This window comes from Pinus tabuliformis, chromosome 3_1 (genome assembly GCF_031772625.1).
Source record: "Pinus tabuliformis cultivar Carrire ecotype Pingquan chromosome 3_1, CPIR1, whole genome shotgun sequence".
In the NCBI taxonomy this organism is placed as follows: Eukaryota; Viridiplantae; Streptophyta; class Pinopsida; order Pinales; family Pinaceae; genus Pinus; species Pinus tabuliformis.
Genome location: NC_142301.1, coordinates 594429442 through 594453193, shown reverse-complemented (window position 1 = coordinate 594453193; position 23752 = coordinate 594429442). Strand labels below are relative to the sequence as shown.

Here is a 23752-nt window from a genome sequence, read left to right as displayed (position 1 = left end):
ACAGTGTTGGTCATTACAAGTATATGGATATCTTTACAGGAAGTTTGTAAAGGGTTATCTCATCGTTGCAAGGAGGACGTGTTGAGTACACATTGAAGAATGAAATACTACTTACAGGACTAAGAGCCAAGGTTGACTTGATGGAGGGAGTCTCTAGTCTTGGTTGTGAGAGTCTTGGTCGTCTCATCTTGTTTTGAATCTACTGAAGAAAGAATTTTGATCGGGTTTTCCCCTAGAGTGGTGTTTTGCCTTGGCTGCGTGCCTAAATCTTGTGTCCTCTTCTATTTGTTGCTTGGCATTAGTCTTGCTGATAAGAAAAGATAAATCAAAAGAAAGAACAATAATAATGAAAACATCACAAGATAATGTCATAATAAGAGAAATCAATTAACTTGCCACACTTTGGATTTCTCAACATGGTAAAAGATCACCTTATTAGCAAGAAGATTTTGAGCAAAGCCACAGTACAAGAACAAAGCTCGATACAATTCTCAGAGAAGAATTTGGATCTTAGTATAGACAACAAGTAAATGAGATCTATAACTCAAATTACATCAAGGTTCTCCAAAAGACCGAAGTCTATATAGCAGGATTGAAGTGTATATGAATTATATAAAGCATGACGACAATTTTGAAAGCTGCCTTAGAAATTGAAATATAACCAAACTACATTGTTGATTGAATGCTACCGTGACATCAAAGACTGAAACTTGATAGTATTGAAAGACTTCGCATCAATTATTGTACAAGAATTTGGATCAGTCACAGTAATAAAGGACCAAGTCATATCTTCGCTGCCACCAAGGACCAAGGTATGTCTATGTTGTCACAACAGGAAAAAAAAAATCGACTGAAGTGTGACTGAAGCAAGGAAAGGATATCACAGTACTGTAAAATAAGAAAGTTGCCTCAAAATATAATTAGGATTTCAGGACCGAAGTGTGAAGAAGGTTGACATGCTACAAGAACAGTGGCGGTTCTCCTACACTTGAAGAACAGTTTGATGTCCAAAAGACTTCTATGAGGAATCTGAAGTCTGTCCTATGGAGAAAGAAATACAAGCCTTGAGGATCTGAATTGATTGTCCGAGCACAAGGAACTAGCTCAAGAAAATCAAGTATTGTCACTTAATAAGATGTACATGCAACAAATCTATTAAGCTATCAAATCATAGGTACGTAAACACAAAGTAAGTATATTCATAAGCTTTTATATTTTTAATATCTCTAATCTCAAATGGTTCATATAATCCTTGTTTATAGCTATCTAGGATAAAGATTGTACTCTCTAGATAAATATAACCTTTAATCCTTATATTCTAGGGTTTCCAAGTAAAGCAAAAGTTCAATATTGAAAGAAGGAATAACTTGATTTTCGATATCATAGATTTCCCTCCTCCATGGTTACGTAGAAGACCTAACTTAAGAAATTAAATCATGTTCTTGGTATCACATATTTTGCTTGAAAGTATGTATTACATGTATAAAAGATGATGGCGAACACTTAAAAATACTCTTATCTTATTTTTGAAATTTGTGTTATATTACTAACATCGTTATATCTAGCTGCCTTGAATCATAAAGATTCTTGTTTAGGGTGATTCATCTTTTGATAAATCTGCACTCCTTGCATCCTTGTTTGTTCTTATAGAACCCTAGACAGGTTCTTTGGAAAACCCTAACTTAAGGGTATGCTAATGTTAATGTCTCAAACCCTAAAACTGCTTAGTGTTATTGGGAAATGCTAATTGAAGTTTTTGTTGATGATGTCATGTTTGGGATTTTGGTATGATCATGAAAACCTAAATTGTTAGGGTTGAATGATGTTATCTAAGATCCCAAACCTTTGAAGTTTTGGTATAGTAGGGTTTGCTTTGCTATGTTATGAAACCCTAAATCTTTAGGGTTTGGTTGGGCCTATAAGCAAAACCCTTGTTATGTCTTTAAAATAAGATCCTAGGAATGAAACCCTAGGTGTATATGTGTCCATTTGGTCGAAACCCTAATAATGTTATCTGACATATGATATGCTTATGCATGATAATGAATTTCTAGATATGTGTGTTGACCTAATTATTGATGGTCATAAGTCTTAGGGTTTAATATAAGCCCTTGTTTGAGTTTAATATTCTAGGATGATGTTGTTTGGGAAATCTAGGGTTTTGCAGCTAAACCCTAGTAGTAGTTAAATTCTCTAGTATGTGTGATATGACAATATGGAATCTATGAATCTATATAGTGATTGTTGAGATTGTGTAAATGAGAAATCTATGGTGTACATCAAACCAATGTTTTAAAACTCCGACTCCGACTCAGCCGAGGGTCGACTCTGACTCCGACTCCGACTCGGTATCGACTTGGTCAACTTGATTTCAATGACTCAGTCGTTGTAAAAAATACATAATTTTAAAGATTTTCATTCATGTTTCCAAACACACAACATTAGAATATAGATAGAAGACAACATATGATCAAAGTAGGCTCATGAATATATCCATTACATCAAAATGGCACCTAGTGCATTGTCCAATACATACATGATGATGATATAGAGATCAAAACAAAAACGCATAACCAATGAGGCTAGAAATGGCATTATCCTCCAAAATAGACTGTAAGTCATCAAGAACTAATACAGGGGTCCAAGAGTGTTCCTCACTCCAAGAAAGTCCCAAAATGCATGTGTACATCTTCAAAAGGTGCATCCTCCACCATGATGTCATCTAGGAGATACCCTATGTCACCCTTTTCAAGCATAGTGACATGGCACCCCTAAGGGTAAGCATTGGCATCAAAGAGGGATGTTCTAGCCCTCCTAAGTCATCTCAATGATAACCATCCTCATCTGTGATTTGGAAGGAGGCACCATCCACCAAAATAGGGTCAAGGCCAGCCAGGGGGCATCTTCTGTCCATTTGGGCATATCATCAAAGAGTCCAACATCCAAGCTTTTAAGTTTAGTGTTTTAGCATTTGGAGGCCCATCAAGGGGTGTAGCATCACGTGGAATCAACTCAAGGCTTGATGCTCATCTTTGCAGGGCCAAGGTTGGGGCCACAAAGTTAGGTTTGCTTTAAGAAAGGGGCAAAGACCCTATTGGAAGGTTTTGAAGAAGAATGAATCTATCCCTTAAGAATCTCTACTACATATGCGATACCAACTAAACAAACCTCTCAAGATCAAGCGAGATAAACTTATTTAGGGACAAAAAACCATTAAAGTATCATCGTGAAAACCTTGGAGTCCCCCAAAAGCAAAAAAATAAAAAAAAAATCATTGTTTTTTAATTCATGGGCCGTTGTCATCCAACCCGGCCTAGTAGGCTCAGACTTGGCCGAGCCGATCGGGTTATTACAACTCGACCGGCTCGGTAATAACCCGGCCAGCCGAACCAGTTCACTGGCCGAGTCGACCCGGTGAGGCCTTGACTCGGACCAACTCGACTGAATCGGTTCCGAGCTGGCCGAATCTTAAAACATTGCATAAAACCCTAGTAGAAGCTAGTTATGTTGTTGATTAAGCTGTGATTGGTTTTGATTGTTGAAGCTATTGTATGAAATCTAGGATATGTATGGATTCCTAGTGAGGAATCTAACATATGAATTCTGATAGTTGTTAGACACATTACTTGTTAGAATTGTTTCTACAATTTTCTATATGAAAGAACTTGTCATATTGTTGAAAGAATATTGAAATGCTAGATGAGTTTAATATTTTGAGTTGTTGATGTGATTTAGGGCAAGAAGTTGAAATGTAGTCTCTTGCTGATTATGTTTGTAAAGTCTAATGCTTCTATGATTATAAGATTTTGATATGGCTAACTTCATGCTTCTATAGTTTTGGTTATACTTTCTATCTAAGTTGTGTAGGTACATCATCTTCATGATGGTGAAGATGATCTTAAGTAAAATTGATGTGATAAGCATGATAAATGAATGAATTTGATAAGAAGGATGGAAGCCATGAAAGATTCTCAAATAAGACCCTGATCTCCCTGGGTTAAGAGGGAGCTCAGATAGAAGAGATCTCCTTGAGATTAAGAGGGAGCTTGGGTAAAGGAAAGCTCCCTGGTTGAGAGGGAGGGCATAGCATAGTTTTAATTGGAGAATGCTTTTTGAAGGATATGCTGCTGCATGTGAAGTAGGAAAGGAAAGTGTATGATTGAGGAATCTTCTATTAAAGATTCGGTTGATAGTCCTACTGTGTTGAGAAGCAACATCAGTGGTTTGAAAGACCCTGAAGGTTTGTGTTTGTTTATGAACATGTGAAAATATATTATTGATTGGGGTTGTGTTTGTACAGGTAAATCTCTCGAAGTTTTGATAGCATGCTGGTTACTAATCTGTTTGATCGGGAGAGATTTGTTGTCCTTGATCTGCTAGATCAAGGAGTGTTGAGGCTTTGCGAGTGAAGCATTGCCTGGGAGGACATCTGGCCAACACTTTGTGTTGATGTCTAGGTCCCAAAGTTGGGAGGGTGGTGTTGGTCATAGAGCTCTGACCTCAGATACACACCTATATCCCTGGGTTGATGGTTAGCAAGCCTAATGGTACCTAGAGAGGCGGAAAGTTTGATTCCATCTTAGTCCCACTCGGATAGATTGCCCTGGTTAGGAATCTAGTCTGTGGCATTATGGTGCCTAAATTGTTGAGAGACCTCAGATAGATTGCTCTGGTTAGGAATCTAATCTGTGGCATTGCAGTGCCTAAATTGTTGAGAGACCTCGAATAGATTGCCCTGGTCAGGAATGTAGTCCATGGCATTGCGGTGCCTAAACTTCTTCGTAGATGATGTGTTTTGAGATCTTCCATGTACCTCGTTGATTATATGTAAATATGAATACTTCCCTAGTTAAGAGGGAGTGTTGAAGAATGTAACTAGGTTCGGTCTTCATAAATTGTACCTGAGTCAAAATGTAATATATTTGTCAAAAGGAATTTTATTATTAATTGAATTGAGTTGTTAAAGCGTGGGTTTCATGCTTGGGTCAATTGTTATAGGTCAAGCCTCCATTGTAGGCTTTAGGATTGTTTATTTGAGTCAAAAGTCAAAGTTTGTTTGGTCAAAGACTCCTTTGTCAAAGTCTCCTTGTTTTCGGCCTCATCATCAAGTTGGCTTCCCTCAATGAACTCATGTCGACCTAATATAGAGACATATTTGTTCAAGAAACTCATGTCAACTTATTTACATTGGAGAACAACTATAAATAGGAGGGTATACCTCGCTCCACAGTTCAGATAGACAACTCACATAAATCACAGAAGAAAGGTTTGGTATTTCAGAGATGAAGTTCAATGTAATCACAATGAGACAATGCAGATATTTCAGAGAAGGTTTCAGTGGAATAAAGGTACAGAACTGAAGCATACCTCAAATATTTTTTTTGGATATTGCAGAGAATTGAGATGACTATTCAGTGAACCTTAGTAATGGAGTCTGAAATTACTGTAAAGTTTTGATGTATTATAGTAAGGAAACTCAGAACATTACAGGACTAAGATCAGAGTTTGGGGCAGTCACCATAGGACTGAAGGCAGCATACATTACAGTGTTGGTCGTCATTGTTGGTCATCATATATTACAGTGTTGGTCACTACATGTATATGGATATCTTTACAGGAAATTTGTAAAGGGTTATCTCATTATTGCAAGGAGGAATGTTGAGTACACATTGAAGAATGAAATACTACTTACAAGACTAAGAGACAATGTTGACTTGATGGAGGGAGTCTTTAGTCTAGGTTGTGAGGGTCTTGGTCCTCTCATCTTGTTTTGGATCTACTGAAGAAAGAATTTTGACCGGGTTTTCCCCTAGAGTGGGGGTTTGCCTTGGCTGCGTGCCTACATCTTGTGTCCTCTTCTATTTTTTGCTTGGAATTAGTCTTGATGATAAGAAAAGATAAATCAAAAGAAGAACAATAATAGTGAAAACATCACAAGATAATGTCATAATAAGAGAAATCAATTAACTTGCCACACTTTGGATTTCTCAACAATTTACTAGGCCGAGGCCTAGAGCATGGAAAATTGATCTCTTATCTAGGTTGAGACCTAGGAGGATTAAAATAAGTTTAGCTCACTGTGATTGGAAACCTGAGACTTGACAGTGATTAGAGCCCTAACTTGACTATGATACTTGATTTATTTTGTCAATGATCTGATATGGTGAGAGGATCAGCCTCCACGTGGTGAGCTCTAGGACATAACAGAGTCATTACATAATAAAGGATAATATTGTTGTAGCAAGGGTTTGAATAAGAAAATTCTAGGGCATGTAGAAACGTTGCATGAAGCTAGGACGCGGAAGCAGCATTTCCCAAAAATCTAGGAAGCGAAGCGTCTACTATATATATATATATTTTATATTTTTTGCATTTATATTAAAAAACATTCAAAATCCCAAATTAGTTGTAGAAGACATGAAAACATGCATATTTTTACATAAATCAAGATAGATATGGTATCCATTGTACATTGATGATTAATTATTCCAGCATAAACCATCTAGAATCTAGATTCCTCTTCTCTTGTCTAGCCTTTGCCTCGACTTCAATTCTATAGGGATATTAGTCAACATTCCCTAATTTTGATCAAACAACCTAATCCAAGCCTTATAATATGGTAGAGAAAGCTTAACATGCTTGATCAATGATTTTGAGTTGATTGAAGGGTACATAATTGCTAAGGCCATGACAAAGGAGTTCGACAATCAACAACACCAACACTGGGATACATATAGGGCTTGGTGCGCTTGATTAAATGCCAATCACATGCCCTCATACATGTTATAATCCAATGAAACGTCACAATCCCATTGATCCTAAATACTATTAAGTCTACTAAATTTTGAATGGGATATGAAATTCTATTTTCTCCATATGAAGTCTGATGAGGTTGGAACCACTCTCAAACATCCTATAAGTCATTTCATGGTAATGTTAAAAATTTAAGTAAAAGGATGGAAATGAAATATAAAGGAGAATGTCACTTTTACTTTAAGAATTTAACATTACCATTAGGGAGCATCTAGGAAGCGTCTAGGGAGCATCAAGGGGCACCTTGGGAGTATTCGAAAAATGTAGTTCCTCACATAACAGTTCGAAATTTTCAAACAAATAAAAACAAAAAAAGCTCTGCGGAACCATGTGAACCGTCCATCTTATCTCGGATTCGCTTGCTATCCGCGGTGGATATATGCCCGATCCTCCACAGATTCGCACCCGATCCTTTACGGATCCACAGATTGGGCAACACGAACTGCGGATCGGGCCCCCACGGATCCAATTTTCCAAGAATCGCCAAAAAAAGGCAGAATTGCGGATTCGATTTTTGGATCCATGGTTCTGCCGAAGAATCGATGGCGGATTCGTATGGGAAGCAGTTCTGCCTCCAGATACTTGGGGAGGGGTTCCTGCAACTATGGTTTGTAGATAAAACCCTAGAATTGATGTTGATCAAGAAGTTGAACAAAAAGCCAAACATGATCAAGGTTTGAAGTATTGAAGCATCTAGGGTTTGATTGATTGAAATTACAGACCAAATTCTTAAGCTTTGAGGATTTGTTAGGGTCTTGTTCAAACCCTAGCTAGGATACTCAAATTTGCTTCTAATATTCAGATAAGCCCTAGTCACATAATTATGATCTATTGGTAGTAAATGTGAAATTTCTTGGTTGATCTAATACCCGTGTGTAAGTATTTGTTGATGTGTCGGTCATTGCCTTGAGGAGCAGAAGAAGTACTAAGTTGCAAACCAAAACCTTGGAAACTAAAGAAGGCCTAGGGTTTGGAAGTTGAGGGTATTGATTTGCTTATTGAGATTTTCTTGTCCCAAACCATTGTTAAGCAAGAGACACTCTTGATATAGTCTTGATGATGTCTAAGTAAAATTGCACGATATATATATATATATAATTTAAGCCATTTGTCCCTTTTGGTGCTAATGTACGAGGACATAATGGTGTGTTCCTACTGGGTTTGGCCAACTGAGGATTAAATATTATTGTTACTAAAACTTTGTCAAGTTTTGTTGTTGAAAGACATATATGTAGCTAGAGCTTATGGACAACCCCTAAGATTGCTTCTATCGAAAAAAGAAACCGTAGCTCCTTGATAATGATGTGGACAAGGTTGATGATATGGACTCCTTAATGATGTGAATTCCTTGATGATTTGAATGAGATTGATTAGACCCAATAAAACTAAGGTCAAGAGGGAGTTGACACACTCTCAAGAGATAAGTACTTTCTTGATTGTTTCTATTATTGTTTCATTATGAGTCTCTTGCCTTTGTATATTTTGCTTGGTTGTAGTTCTTCTATGGCCTCCTAGTGAGGATTGCAGGTGCATAATGAAGATTGCCAGGGTTGTGGCAGCAGATGAAAAAGGATGGAAGAACAAAGACAAGAAGACTTGTGATTGGATGAGCTTTTGGACTCAAAGAGAGTAAACAAGATCAACTTGATTAAAGCATGTCCTGATGTATGACAAAGAGAAGTTAGTTGTCACTTCCAAGATAAAGATGGCTAAAAGTTTTGAAGAACGATGTTGATCCTAATTGTTGAAGACGAGTCTGCTATGTGTTGATAATATGTTTCTAACAAAAGTTGAGGACCTTTGTGCCCAATGTAAGAGGGAGTTGAATAATGAATCATGAAAGTATGACATCCTTGCTAAAGATTTGGCATGGTTGACTTGATGAATCCTTCTAATTGGCTCATTGAATTATTTGATGCATGAATTTGATGACGCTAAAGATGAAAGGCACTTCTGAATGATGTGGTAGCCTGCTTGACATGGATGTTTCTATTGCATAGTTGATTTGAGAAGCAGCTGAAGCTCTTTGTTGGCTTATGTAACAATCATGGACTAAGGTATGTCTCCAGTGATGATATGAGACTACATGAGTATATAGATGCATATTGAGTTGAGCGTTTTACAGACAGAAAGGGCACATCAAGGTGTTGCTTTAGCTTGGAGTCTGCCATGATTTCCTGGATGAACAGGAAGCAAAGATCTGTATAGCTGAGGCAGAGTATGTTGCAGCTAGTATGGCTAGCTATGAGGCAGTGTGGTTGCGGAAGCTCCTTGCAGAGCCCTTTGATCATGTGCCAGATATCACTGTGATATACTGTGATCATCAAAGTAGGATCAAACTTTTAGAGAATCCAACATTCCATGACAGGTCGAAGCACATCGAGATTAGGTACTACATCAGAGATATGGTATAGAGAGGAGCGGTGAGGCTCCATCACATCTTGACGGATGAGCAGGTTGCAAACATTCTCACCAAGCCATTGCCCAAAGCAAGTTCTCTTTCTTCAGAGACCAATTTGGAGTGCAGGAGAATGTGTCCCTCCTTGAAAGGGAACACTGAGCATATGCTCTTCCCCCAGTCTTTTGACTAGCCATGGACTTGGTTGGGGGGGGGGGATGAGGAAAGGAGTTCTTAGGTGTGAAGGCACTCCTTGGAGCTAGGGACTTGCCTGAGTACATGCCCCAGTATGCATCCTACCCACAAGTCACCTTTGTGTCATTATTGACCAAGGGCCATGTTGAGATGGTTAAGCTTGTTGGGATTGCCACCCATCTGGCCAGTGAGTGAGGAGATTGCCACTGCCATGGACTTGGTTGTGGTAAATTGATCTCCCCTAAGTATTGGATGCAGGTGTTCTACCACTTGATCGCTGAGGATCAAGTTGGGTGAGAATCAGTCAGTGGACATAGGCTGTGTATGATCTTTACCAAGGTTATATGTGACTGCCATGGACTTGGTTGTGGTAAATCGATCTCCCCTATCATTGGTTGTAGATCAATCTTCTTCTATGGATCGAGATAACATGAGATCTATGGTGCAGCCAGAAGAATACCTCCTTGGTTGAGAGGGAGTGTTAAGATTGGATTGTGATGCTATCTGCTTTCCTTATGATGAGACATGTACTTATGAGAGAGAATGAAAATACCTCCTTGGCTAAGAGGGAGTGTTGAAAATTGTAGCCGTGGTCGGTATTTCCATCAATGAGAATAAAAGAAAGAAAAAGGGAAATTAAAGTTGAACTTATTACACCCATAAGTGTCGAGTCAGCTCCCCCCTTTGATCAAGTCGGTTGGGCCCCTTGGAGGCACCCATTCGACCCCATTTGAATACTATATATATGTGAGACCATTTCCTCATTTGATCATCGAATTGGCTCAAGGATTATCTCTGTTCTAATCACAGAAAGAAGGTAGAAGAAGACAAAATTCAAGGGGAGAGGCTTCGCACTTGTGGGATGACACTTTACTGGTCAGATATTTCTTGATATTCTGTTTTGAGTGATATACTTGATGAACTGAATATTCTCTCATATGGAAAGCTTTGGTGGGTTTTCCCCTGGCCTTAGGCCTAATTTCTGTGTCTCTTGTATCTTTGTTGCACTGTTATCTTTACTACTCTTTTGATGTGTTAATGGTTGAATTTTCTCCTGTATAATTGCTTAATGATAATGGTTAAAGTATATGTAATTAATGCTAACTAATCATTGTAGTAGTATCTGTTGAACTTTTGAAGAAAATAATTTCTAGTTTTGCCCTAGAAAATCAACATTGTGCAAGCCGCCAGTGGAACTCGGTCTTCTCACTCCTTTATCTCAACCCCTGAATTCTTCTTGCTGAAATATCCTTGCTGTACACTTTCCTTCTTCTCTTCAGTTTTGAGTCTCTCACTCACTTGAGAAAATTGCTCTCCCAAGGATTCAATGTGTCTTCTCCCTCTTCCTTAGGCTCCTTTTATAATTTCTTATTGAGTTAGATCTCAAACCCTGGATCTCTTTAAGTGATGGATGGCTAGGATCAAGTCATAAGCCTCACTTGATTTCAATGGTTGATACTAGATCTATATCACATAAATAGGAACTTAGCTCAATAGTCAATATTAATTAATCAATTTAATTAATGTCCTTTTCTTAAGCTAGACTTAAGAAAGAAACCATAATAATCACTTACTACTCATGAGCAAACACCTAAAGAGGATTTTGGACATCTTCCGCATGCTTGACACCTAGCCTATACAGAAGCACCTATCCAAGCTATAGTCATCAACATAAACTCCAGCATTAAACTTTCTGTGAGGTTTTTCTTGATTATTAATTAATATAGTGACACCATGCTTGTCAGAATCACCTGATTCTGAAGTTTGGAGCGGTTTGGGTATGAACCAGTGCAATCAGCTTGTTTGTATTTCAAAAGAAAGAAAATCAGGGTCTCTTTTTGGTATTATATTTAACTTATAATATTATTTTATGTTATTTTTTACATTTTATCATTATTTTTTTTGTTAACCCAAATTATAACAATGGGAGCTACATTGGAATCCACCATTCCCATTTCAGGATGTTTGTTGATGGAATCAGAGCCATTAGACTTTATATGTAGAAGATAGAAATGATGGTGTTTTTTGACATTTTGTCTACAACAGTGTTTTCAGCCTTTTAAAATATATGCAAAACAAGACCCTGCTTCCCTTCCCCTTGCACCCTTGAGTTAGGAGTTGTGGGATTATGAGATTCAAATCTAGAAGGGGAATAGGTTGTTCAATGATAGTGATCTAAACTTTTAAGCTGTTTAGTAGTGCCATTTGATTTAAAACATCAAATGACGACAATTGTTGAAGTCATTCACCAAAAAAAGACAAACTTCATATTCTTGGACTCTATTGAGTTGATGTAATAAGCCAGACTTCAGATTAGCTGTATACTCATTTGATTATAGCATGATGATTTTGAACTTTAAAGGCCATTGAAACCCTCAATGTTTCCATATTTTCATGACACGAGACATGTCGACCCTCAAACCACAATAAGGTGACAGATAAATGTCTATATTTATTTTCTTCGAAGGAAAGCCTTATGGAGAACCCTTGCAGCACTTCCCTGCATTTTGTAGATGGTACCCAGTGTAAACCCGTTGGGATGGATTAAGGCAACTGACCTGGTAGAGACACCAAGTGAGGCATGCAACAGACACAGCCAGTGTAGGTGGTTGACATGAAAACCTCTCCATGAAGCTTAATTCATTTGACTATTTGAGGTAACCCACACACACACACTGTTGTCGGGAAATAATCTCTAAAGCCAGGGTTGAAAACCCCAACAGAGTGGAATAGATCCATCAACAAAGAACACTCAATTCAGCATGCCAAACATTCGAATTACTAAAGTTGGAAATAGGAATGTACCCGGGGGTCCTACGTTTGATCCTATAACACTAGTTCACTATCAGGTCTAGAGTAGTGTTGAATGATGCTATAACACACACACACACACACACATATATATATATATATATTAAAAAATTAAAATTTAAAATTTAATATATAGAATAAAGATGCATTTTTTGAACATTAAGAAAATATAACTACAAGCACATGGTGGTACACATTTGCACATCAGTTTTGAATTTTTTTAACATTTTTTAGTATCTTGATTGTAGGACATGTCAGAGCATGATGATATGTAGTTATTTGTAATATGATTTTTTTTAAACTTTAGAAGTTACATAGAGCTTTGATGTTTATGTATTTTGTTTCAGATATGTATCACATTTTGTATCATTTTGCTATATTCACTCTTGCAGGCTATATACATAAGCAAACTTTATGCATATGGTGTCTAATGTTTTAGATTTACATTAATGTGTATTAAATTTTGCATATTTTATATATATATTTTGGTTGACCAGTTATTTGAACATTGTTCCTCTGATTCTAGTATGGTTCCAGTATGATCCTTCGCCAGTTCTATTAACTGTGATTCTGACCACTACTATTCCTTTATTTGTTTAATATCTAACAGAATTTCTTACTAGTTGGGAGTTTTTGTCATTGGGTAGATTTGTAACTTGTTTGATGAATGCAGTAAACCATTTTAACCATACAATCTCATAAATGCAGGTAGCTAGAGTCTGTCCAAATTGTGGGACCAACTGGGATTGTTCTGGATTGAACACTGAAGTACCTGATTTGAATCAAGCCATGCCTCTTCAAGATACTCTAAGGCTACCACATGTAGCAAAAAGGCAGAGAAGTTCTAGAGTTTCCCGGCGTTAAATTTGGCTTTTTTATTCATCCCAACTGACTGTAATCCATACAAGGGGGATTTTAGTGGCCTTTCTGGTGAGGGCATGGGTCGTACACTAGTTCAGTTTGATTTTTGCTGAAGAATGGCATGGCAACGAATATTCCACTTTTGAAATCACACTCGGTGGTCCATGGTGGTATCGATATAATTTAACATATAAATCAGCTTAATTTTGGCGGAGAATCGCATGCGACAGTTTATCCTTCTTTCGTAATCATTCGTGTTAATATCTTATTTACAGTAGGGTTTGATAAACATGTATCTTCTTGCAGGATGATGAGTTCTTGGCATGGAACTGAATCCTAAGAAAATGCTAATACCAGAAAAAATTGGCACCACAAAAAAGCTCCAGAAACCCATTAAAGATGCAAAATGCTAAGAAAACATATTGGACTGGCATATGCCTGCAAAATAGAAGAAAATGAAGGCTAAAGTTATTAATGACAGGCTTCAGTTCCAGATCCTGGTAATATTTCCTTATAAAACTTGAATATCTTACAAATTGCCCAAAATATTAGAAATGATTAATTTGAGCTCAAAATAACCAGTGATATAGCAAATTTATGTTAAGGATCTTTCCAGAGCTTATGTGTTTTCTCAAGGTTAAAATCCTTGTAAATTTATACCTCCACAACAGTCCTTGCAACTCTTTTGTGAAAATGCATAGACAAAATGCATCACCTTTTGTTATTGTCCACCAGTGAGGTCTTAGTGGGAATTCCATTGTAAATAAGTCCGTTGCATCTATGATATAGATATATAGATTGTCATATTTAAACTTTTTTATTGTTGTCCATCATTGAGGTTTTAGTTGGATTTCCAAGCATTGTATGTAAGTTTGTAGTGGCTACGGTATGTATACATACAGAGAGAGCTTACTGGTCTTGACTGTGGACATCAGGAGAACATTGTTCCTTGGGATAATATCACTCATGGATTGTGAAACTCTTCTAAAGCTATGATCTTATTGTTTTTATGTCATGAATATGTTTAATGTGGCTATATATAACCTAAATAGTTTCAGATACAAACTCTGGGAAGGCTAGTTACTTGCGTACTATCAAAGTATTTTTCTATCTACAAATACATTTTTGTAAAGAAGCATATGGTTATACATTATGTTGATGTATTTTGTAAGCCTCATTTCATTTGCTCGCAAGTTAGTTTGGGTTGATAATTGGAAACCTCTTAAGTCTTAACTATTATCAGAATATGATGCCTTGGATTGCTCATCGACATGAATATGGCTCTATCGATACAACACCAGATAGTCCTAACAATAAATAAATTGACAAAAAAAAGTTGCTATATATTTTGCCTGCACGTTATAAACATTAAGGACAGGGCCTTCAACATCAGTTAATCCCCCTTTATCGGCATCCATCCTTGCTGATTCATTGCTGTACTGTTCCTTTTCTGCAAGGAAATCTTCGTATTTTGGAAGCTTCCACCAATGTTTCATGAAGCTTTTTCAAGTGTCGACATGGACTCTATGCCTCCTTTTCTCAAGTCACAGTGGTTCCAAGATTCTCTAACATCTCCAGACAAGGTCTTTGAAAAGATCACCACATTCTCATGTTGAAAAGATCTGCATCAGTCATTGTTCTCTGCCATAGTGGAGTAGCAATCCTCTTTAGCTGCAGCAGTCTTCAGATCTTCAATTAATATCTATAAAACTTAACTAGAATATAAGAACTCAATTTTAATGAAGCGAGAGGAAGAGATGATTAACTATAACATCAAGATCTTTCATAACAATGTGAATGTTTATATTCCAACATTAGTTCCCTTCAAGTAATGCTTGAATTTTGGGTGGCGTTGCTTAAGAACATATGATATGACTCACGAGCTAGATGACAAGTCACAAGAGCAACATACTTGTTAGATTTGTTAGGGAGGATGATGAATATGCTATTTTCACCTGTTGCATCAGTGATTGTTCTCACTCACAGTGGAGCAGCAGTTTCCTTCAGCAGTAGCGGTGTCCAGATCATCATAGCAAACTCAGCAGCAGCTGTGAGGGTGAAACAGTGTGGATGAATGTGCAGCGTAGTTTGCTTCTTGAAGTCACAACGTTAAGAAAAGAGGATGATGTTGAATCCTTTAGCAAGAAGATGATGATGTCCTCCATCTAAAAGATACCAATATCATTTGCTAGGTCTCGAGACACTTGAGGCATGTGCAATGACATATCACCATTTTCAAAATGAGTGCAGGGTGCATTCATACCCATGGGTGTATACTCTAATTTATCACTAGTTTATTTAATTGAAAGCCCACATCTTTATGTCCCTTTGGCTGGATCGTTGGGTGAATTCCTTGGTCAATTAATTGATTGATGGATCATTGGTGTAAGTATAGATACAACACTGCCACATAACTTCCATCCGTCTTGTGAAGGAGAACTTGCAGTGCAAGAACAGATTTGGAGAGCCCCATTGAACACCATTGTGTCTATTGGAGCAAGTAGGGGAATAGTGAAACAAAGAAGTAATAGAGCCATTTGTTTTTATTCTTGTTTCTGATTAGTAACAAAGAGGATTATTCATTTTTGTAGAGGATCCTTGTCGACAAAATGGACAGGCCATAGGCCTGTTGTTTACCAATCATAAGGTATTAGAGTAGGTTTGTCATAAACCTTGAAGCAAATACCATGGGCAAAATCTTGATGAGGTGGAAACTGGAAGAGTTGAGAGACTTAAATAGGAAGATCCAAGAGGAAAGTCGATATTGAAGGTAGTAAACAAATGAATTGGAAAAAGAAATTGCCTAACACTAGGACTCCAACCACCACTATGATGGTAGAATTAGGTTGGAGCAAGCTACAACTCTTGCAATTAGAGGATAAATTCACTCAATCATATAATTTGCAAGAATACAAGTTCCCGAAGTGACTGGTCAGATATGTTGGGATTTGACAATGAAGGGAGAGGCCTTGAAGAAGCTACAAATAGTTATCTAAGAGACCAAGCAAGCTTCTTTTGTGACCATTGTAGAAGCCAACACCATGACAAAGCGAAGCATGGAACTCACCTTCCAAGATCCTTCCTCGATAGACCTTTGGAGGCTTTTAAAAACATGCTAGAGGCATTAATTCCAAGCATAGGAGGCAAATGGGTTATGATGGTGAAGAGCTAAGTAGGGAAGGCTAAGGGATCGTGATTCACATTGTACGTCAATAAAGGCCTAAGCATGAAAGCGAAAAATTCAATGGACAAGAGGCCAACACAAGTTAATTACAACCACCTTTGTCAAGGCAAGAGGAATAAAAAAAGAAGTCATACCCAATTAAAGATTGTTTTCAAGTATTTTCTTCAAATTTTAATTTTCATACATTGTGGATGATTGTTTATGTGATGTGAATTCAAATTCAAGATTAACTGAGTGAAAATTTGTCAAAAGTAATGAAACACTAATTCAACCCACCCCCCCCTCGCTCAGTGTTTTCAACACGAGTTTCCAAATGGGGGAATTGCCACATTCCTTTGGGACATTGTCAAGACATTGTTTCCTTTGCCTTTGAAAGTATTTTTTGTTCATTTTCCTTGTCCGCTAACTGCCTCTTTTGGTGACGAGTCTCTATAGAAGTTTAACCCCCGTGTACATTAGGGAGGAGTCTTTGATTCTTGTTGACCACTTAAGTGTCAACTAGAAGATTGTCAGAGATCCCATATGCAAAGTACATTTTTCATGGTCAAAGTAGTCAGAAATCTAGAAAATCATCATCATCTTTCAACAAATTGTCGACTTTGTTAGCCCTGCGACCATCGTAAAGATGTTCTAGTATGATGAAATTGAGTTATGTAAATTGGTTAAGTTTTTCTCCCAAACATACCCCAAAGCTAGAGTGGGGCTTGATGGTGAAGTCTTAAGTGAGTCCTAGTGTATAGAGTCAATATAAAATGTCATACTAGATCATGTCTAAAGTCTTGTAGAATTTGGTTGTGTCTAAGTGTCTAATTTTAATTATTAAAATTTTCCAATGGTCATAATTTTAATGATTATTTTGATATAAATATAAAACGTAGTTTCTATAGAAGTTGTAGAGGATATGAGTAATCAAAATTAGACCTCAACACCTCAAGTTTCTATTTAGACACCTTTTGAGGGTTGAAAAATATGTTTATCCCCTCAAATTTTTATTTTCTGCCAAAAAATGGCAAATAATTAGTCAGAAATTGGTCAAGAAATTAAAATGAGAAAAAAATAATTAAAGAAATATGTGGACTTTCTTGAGGAAGGAATCAAGGAAAACATTAAGAATTTGCATGATTCAAGCAAGGAAAATCCCACAAAAATTTTGTTGGTCGTAGAAGAATTAATTTCCAAGGAAAAAACAAATTTTTGGTTCAATGAGGTTAGTTGAATGAGAAATTTTCAAGGAGAAAATTTGGAAATTTTTTTTTTTGGTCCAAGATCAATTTTTTTGAAGAAGGATATCAAGGCAGAGGAATTGCCTAGACAGTGAAAAGTGGTCAAAATCCGAGCAAAAAAAATTGCAGTAGTAGCATTTGATTCATGTTTTTGATGGTGGAAATGGATTCAGTACCATCAAAAACCTCTGGGGCACTCAAAAACTTGAAGTTTGACAACTGCAAACTGGATTTACAAATTCCCTGTTGGATTTTATCAAAATCTTGCCGAAATTTCCATGATTTTCAGCGCAAGAAAACAATTTGTTTAGACTACGACAAATTTTTTGGTCAATTTGGCTCCATCATCAAGGGAAATCAAACTCAATAAAGGGTCAAGATTATTTTGGCATGAATCAAGCTTTCAACGAGCCGTTTTCTTTTGGGATCAAGTCAAATTTGTGCAATCGTTAGACCTAGCCATTTTCACTTGGAAAAGGATCTAGATTAGTGTTTTAAAATTCGCCCGAACTGAATCGGATTCGGTTGAGCCCACTGAGACGGATCCCTGGCCGAGTCTGCTCGGTAGAAAAATCGGTTCGGTGGTCAGTTTGTTATTGAACTGAATTGACCGAGCTGGCGAAACCGAACCGACCGAGTCAGATCCCTGGTCGGTTTGTTAAGTTGTTGCCATTGGTGGAGGGAGCTATATTGGCTATGGGCTTCATTTATGAGGTTATGGATCAAGCAAAGGAGCAAACAAAAGCAACATACAAGGATAGAGTGGCTAAGTATGGACCCATTTGGGAAATCATTGATCAAAGATAGAACAATCAACTCCAACGCACTATCATGCAACTTGGGGTTTTTTCTGAACCCAAGGTATCATTGTAAAGCTCTGGAGGCAAAAGCTTCACTGGGGAGGTTAGCAATAGCCAGTAGTACTAGCCCCTAGTGATGTTTTATAGTTTACTTTTGTTGTAGAGGCCATTCAAAGCCTCCTTGGTTATGTGTTTTTGTTTTGATCTCTATATCATGTATGTAGTGGACAATGCAATGGGTGCCATTTTGATATAATCGATATATTCATGAGCCTACTTTGATCATATGCTGTCTTCTTTCTATATTCTAATGCATTGCGTTTGCAAACATGAATGAAAATTTTTAAAATTATGTTTTTTCATAAAAAAAATAAATATTTAATGTATATTTTACAACGATAGAGTCATTGAAATCAAATCTGTTGAGTCGATACCCAGTTGGAGTTGGAGTCAGAGCCGACCCTCGGCTGGTTCCGAACCCGAATCGATGTTTTAAAACATTGATCTAGATCTCTCATTTTTTCTATAAATTGAGCTCTAAGCTTCTCATTGTCACATCTTTGAACATTGTAATTGAGCTCTCAACTAAGGAAGCTCCATATTTTCTTTGAAAAATATAATGAAGTTTTTGGGGTTAATTCATGGTGGTGTTCCTCTTTTATCTTCTATGGTAAATTATTTTTGTTCTTAATGCTCTATTGGTTTTAATGTAAATTATTGTTATTTCATTAGTCAGTTTGTGGATTTAATATTTGCACAGGTATATTGCATTAGTATTTGAATTTAGAATAGCATTTTTAATATTTGCACAGGTATATTGCATTAGTATTTGAATTTAGAATAGCATTTTGCATTAATCGATTAGCAAGCAACTCTAGATCTTTTGTTTCATTATGTTATCTAACTCCTCGTGATTTAACAATTTTATCTTGAGTGTGTAGGTGTTTTGCTCATGTTATTAATTGTTATTTCCATTTGTCGCTGTAGATTTATTGGTCTATATTTATCTTGCATTGGTACTTGGATTTGGAGTACTCCAAACTTGGACGTTCTAGTGGGTTTTCGGTTGAACCCCTAGAACCAAAAACCCACTAGAACTTTCATTGTATTATCCTAGAACTTCCTTTCATTGTAGGAATTGTTTGTGATTCAGATCTTGGGTGTTAAGGGACTTTTTGGTTGAACCAACCAACTCCCAAGACATAAAAGTGGAACAGCCTATTTGGTTGATGTCAAAAGATTTATCTAACGAAATCGACTGTTGCTTGTAAAAAAATTATTTATCTTCCCATTTCACTAAACTATTGTGTTTTATCGAGTAGATTTGCTACTTTAAAACTTATTATTTGCTAATCAAGGTACTCATATTCCTTTGATTTAGCCATTGTAAATTTGTAAATAAATTTAGTATATAGATCTAACCCTCTATACATAATTTTGTTTATTTTGTATATATCTTTGGGATTTTTTCTCTTATTTTTTTTCGCAGATCTGAAAACGAGACTAAGGGTTTGGTTCTGGATCTCTCCATAAACATTTTTTACAAGTGGATTGGATTGAATATCAAAGGAAAATCGAAACAATTTGAGGCCAAAACCCCTTTTTCGTCTAGGGTTTCTGGCATATCAAATTATCTTGAAGACATCTGCCATTTTGGAGCTGATTTCCCTAGGCTGCAAGCAAAGGGAGTCTCTTTTTTTCCATCTAAAGCAATATTTCTTCAAGGGTTTTCATTAAACAAACTTCATAAAAAAAACCGAAGACGTTTTTCTTAAAATCGATTTGAAATAAGTCTCACTTGGAGGTTTCAACGACTTTTTGCGGATCTAAATCGATTTTTTGGCGAGGTCGCTAGCCTTTGGGGTATCATTTCATTGAAGCCGCAAACAAAAGAGGCTTCTCCTAGCCTTGGAAAAGCAGGGTTTTAAAGTTTTTTTTGGGTGGCTTTTAAACAAAAACTTCAATTTGAAATTCTTTTGAAGGGGCCGCAAGCATTTTTTGGCCTTTATTTCCTTGACCGAGAACTCAAAAGAGGCCTCATATTTCTCCTGGTGCAAAATCACTTAATCCTTGGCCGTCTTGGAGAGGAAATCGTTTTCTTATTTATTTATTTAATTATTTGGGTTCTTGTGGTCGTTTTCTCTTCTAGCGCCAAATCGAAATTACAGAGGTCGTTTGCATTTTCTGAAGCTTGGAAATCTGAAAATTTAATTTCTGAAAGCCATCTTCAACTCTGGGCATTTTTCTCTTCGGACGGAAGCATGTCCCTTTTGTTGGTGCGAAAATCTTGGACGTTACCTGCAATAAAAAACGAAATTCCTCGGGGGTTTGATCAAAACTTTAAATTTTGAAGTTCGATTAATGTCCTCCTGACCCATGAACAATTTGTAATTATCTACCTTTTTGTCCCTAAGGACCATACACATGAGAGTTTCCATTTGTTGGTGCACCGTAATAGAATGTAGGAAGTGGAGTTTTCATTTCCAAAATTTACCCGGGTCTAGAACCCACTTAAGAGAAGCACCTCCTACTTTTGATTCTAAGAAGTAAGGTCGATCTCTAAACTCCTTTGATTCAAGAAGGAGGATTTCCTTCCTTAGCTCAAGAGGAATTATAGCAAAGAATTTAGCCACTGATTCCCAACCAAATCGCCGACGATGGTGGGAGGAGGAACTTGATGAACCACCTTGGCGACCTAGAATTATCTGCCGAGGAGCCATAAAGACCACAAAAAACGATTTTGTTCAGCAATGGAAATTGACCTGGAGCAATTATATGGTAAAAGGAGAAAACACATGAAAGACTATAGGCGTTAAGATTCCCCAGAGAGTTACACAACATCAGGTGAGCAGTGAAGAACCTCAGGACAAGTAATTATCCACCCACCCAATGAAAGACAAAGTAGTTACAACATATATGGGGTGGTGGGTGTGTAGTGAGACGTTGTCTAACTAAACCCCTAGTTGATATCGCGTTGGAAGGACCAAAAGGGAGGGGTAGGGCAGAGATACAAAATTGCCAAGATAATTGGCCACAACGATTACAATTTTAGGTTCAGATAGAGAGAAATGAAAATGACTCAACTTTAGAAACTAATGCAACTTGAGCACATAAAAATCTTGTAGAAGAAAAGGGAGCGAACCCAACAAGAAACCTTCATAACCAAATTGAGAAAGTGCCTAGGTACCACACCCCACATACAAGAACCAGGCAGGAAAAGGAAACCCCCACCAGGTTGAGTCCCTGAAGCGACGCAGTAGAGAGTACTGCCACCAGCGCAAAAGTGGGCTTGGTACATGTATGGTGAAGAAATAACACAAAACAACACGGACCCTGGCTTGAAGGTCCAACATTGTAGAAACACAACCAAATTTGTATAGACAAAAAAATGGAAGCAGAGATATACTTGATGCAGAGGCCCTGAGAGAAACTGGAAGCAAGAAAACCCGAATGCCAACCCACGTATAAATACAAAGCCACCACCCTTCTATATTATCCATGCAACTGTAATAAGGGAACGACTACTATTACCAAAGAAATTTGATTAGTTCTCATGCTAACAAATCACTGACGTTGGGCGAACCAAGAAGGGTAAAAAACTAGGAGCACAATAACCTCAAAATGAGAACTCTAGTGCAAAAAACTTAAAAAACCACTTCAAAAACAAAAAGGTGTTGAGTAATGTCTTTTGTTTGTCGGGTTAAAATTTCCAAAAAAAAATAGCAACGACATTAAAAACCAAATTTTTTTAGCAAGGATATTAAAAACCAAAAATTGTATGCAATAAATGTGAAAAAACATTTTGAAAACAAAAAATGTTGATGTTGCATCAACACTTTTTGGGGTGTGTTAAAATTCCCCCAAAAAATTAACAATGACATTAAAAACTAAAAATTTTGTTCAATAAACATGAAAAAACACCCAAATATCAAAGTGTTGATATTGCATCAAAGTTCTCATTTTTTTTGTTTGTTCAAATTTAACAAATTTCAACAATGGCATTAAAAATAAAATATCATGATTTGGAAAAACTTTAAAATTCCAATAGTTTTCGACAATAGCGTTAAAATAAAATATCACAACTCCAAAAAATCTAAAAGTTTCAACAATTTTTAAGCATGACATTAAAGATAAATATCATGACTACAAAAAATCTTAAAATTTTGATATTTTTTAACCATAATGTTAAAAATAACATATCATGATTTAAAAAATCCTTAAATTTTTGGTATTTTTCAGTGATGAAATTAAAATAAAATATTATCAGTAAAAAAAACTTGACTTTTCAACATATTTCTAGTATAGCATTATAGATCAAGTATCATGACTAAAAAAACCTTGAAAATGAATACCTGAATTAAGTCATTATACCAAGGGTTTATTTTTTTAATTTATTATAGAAATGCTAAAACTGTAGGTTTTATTAAATCTTAGCTTAAAACAACTTTGACACATTACAATGAAAACTTAAAAATAAACCATTTAATTGACACGCAGTGGGACCAACTTGATCCATTGCAATGAATCTAGCAACATAAAAAATATTAAAAATAAAATAAAATAAAAATTCAAATATCACAAAAAAAGGTAAAGGTTTAACCAATAAAAGTTTAAAAAATAATAATAATTAAAAAAATCAAATCAAATAATAAAAATAAAAATAAAAAACAAAAAACATATTTAAAAAACCATATTTAATAGGAAAAAACAAAAAAAAACAAAAAGTTAAAGATTTAACCGATAAAAGTTTAAAAAATAATAATAATTAAAAAAATCAAATTAAATAATAAAAATAAAAAAACAAATATAAAAAAAATTTAAAACTAAAATATTAAAAACATGATAGGGTTAGCGCAATTAGTGGTCGACATAATGTAATTCTATGATAACTAAAACGTCCAAGGTTCAATTCCCCTTGGTTGTGGTCTTGTTCATGGAGAGAATGACAAGTTGTAGACCGCCAAAAGGTTATTATTAGCCTCATATCATATGAGCCACCAAGTTACTCTAGGTTACAAAAACTATATATGTTTTTGTTTGCTAAGTTGTATAATTCTTGATATGACTGCACACTTAACGTTTGGCTCAAGAAATTATGACCTAGGGACATCTAAGCCATCAAAATCACTCGGAAATGGCAATTGGCGACAGTCACACCAATCCTTAACATGGTTGGATTTTTTGTCACAGAGTTTCTGACCGGTGACCTTTACGTCATGGAGTGCCTTAACAATACACCCCATCTCCTTTCATCCTATGCCCCATGGGCTATGAAAAAAAATAAATAATATTATATATATATATATATAAAGAATATAATATATATATATATTTTAAAAAATCATTTTTTTTGTTATGAAAAAATTATTAAAAAAATTGGTTCGTTGGACTGGTGCAAAGGGTTGTCGGCACAATCGCCCTTTAGCATTGGCTAGGTGGGGTGGGGCATTGATGTCCAACATCGGCC

The 23752-nt window shown here is 36.3% G+C and overlaps 1 protein-coding gene across 3 annotated transcripts in view; it reads left to right on the top strand.

Annotated features, from left to right (window-relative positions):
• The window catches only part of EMB1379 (embryo defective 1379), a 154849-nt gene extending 140761 nt beyond the window's left edge, over nucleotides 1–14088 (top strand). For 2 of the 3 annotated variants that reach the window (XM_089411661.1, XM_089411662.1), the window contains exon 6: nucleotides 12926–13350. In XM_089411661.1, the coding sequence (XP_089267787.1) occupies nucleotides 12926–13081 (156 nt within the window). In that variant the 3' untranslated portion in view covers nucleotides 13082–13350. Of the gene's footprint in view, nucleotides 1–12925; nucleotides 13351–13384 lie in introns of those variants that run through there. The other variant, XR_016255815.1, reaches the window with a different exon arrangement.
• Nucleotides 14089–23752: the final 9664 nt, after the last annotated feature.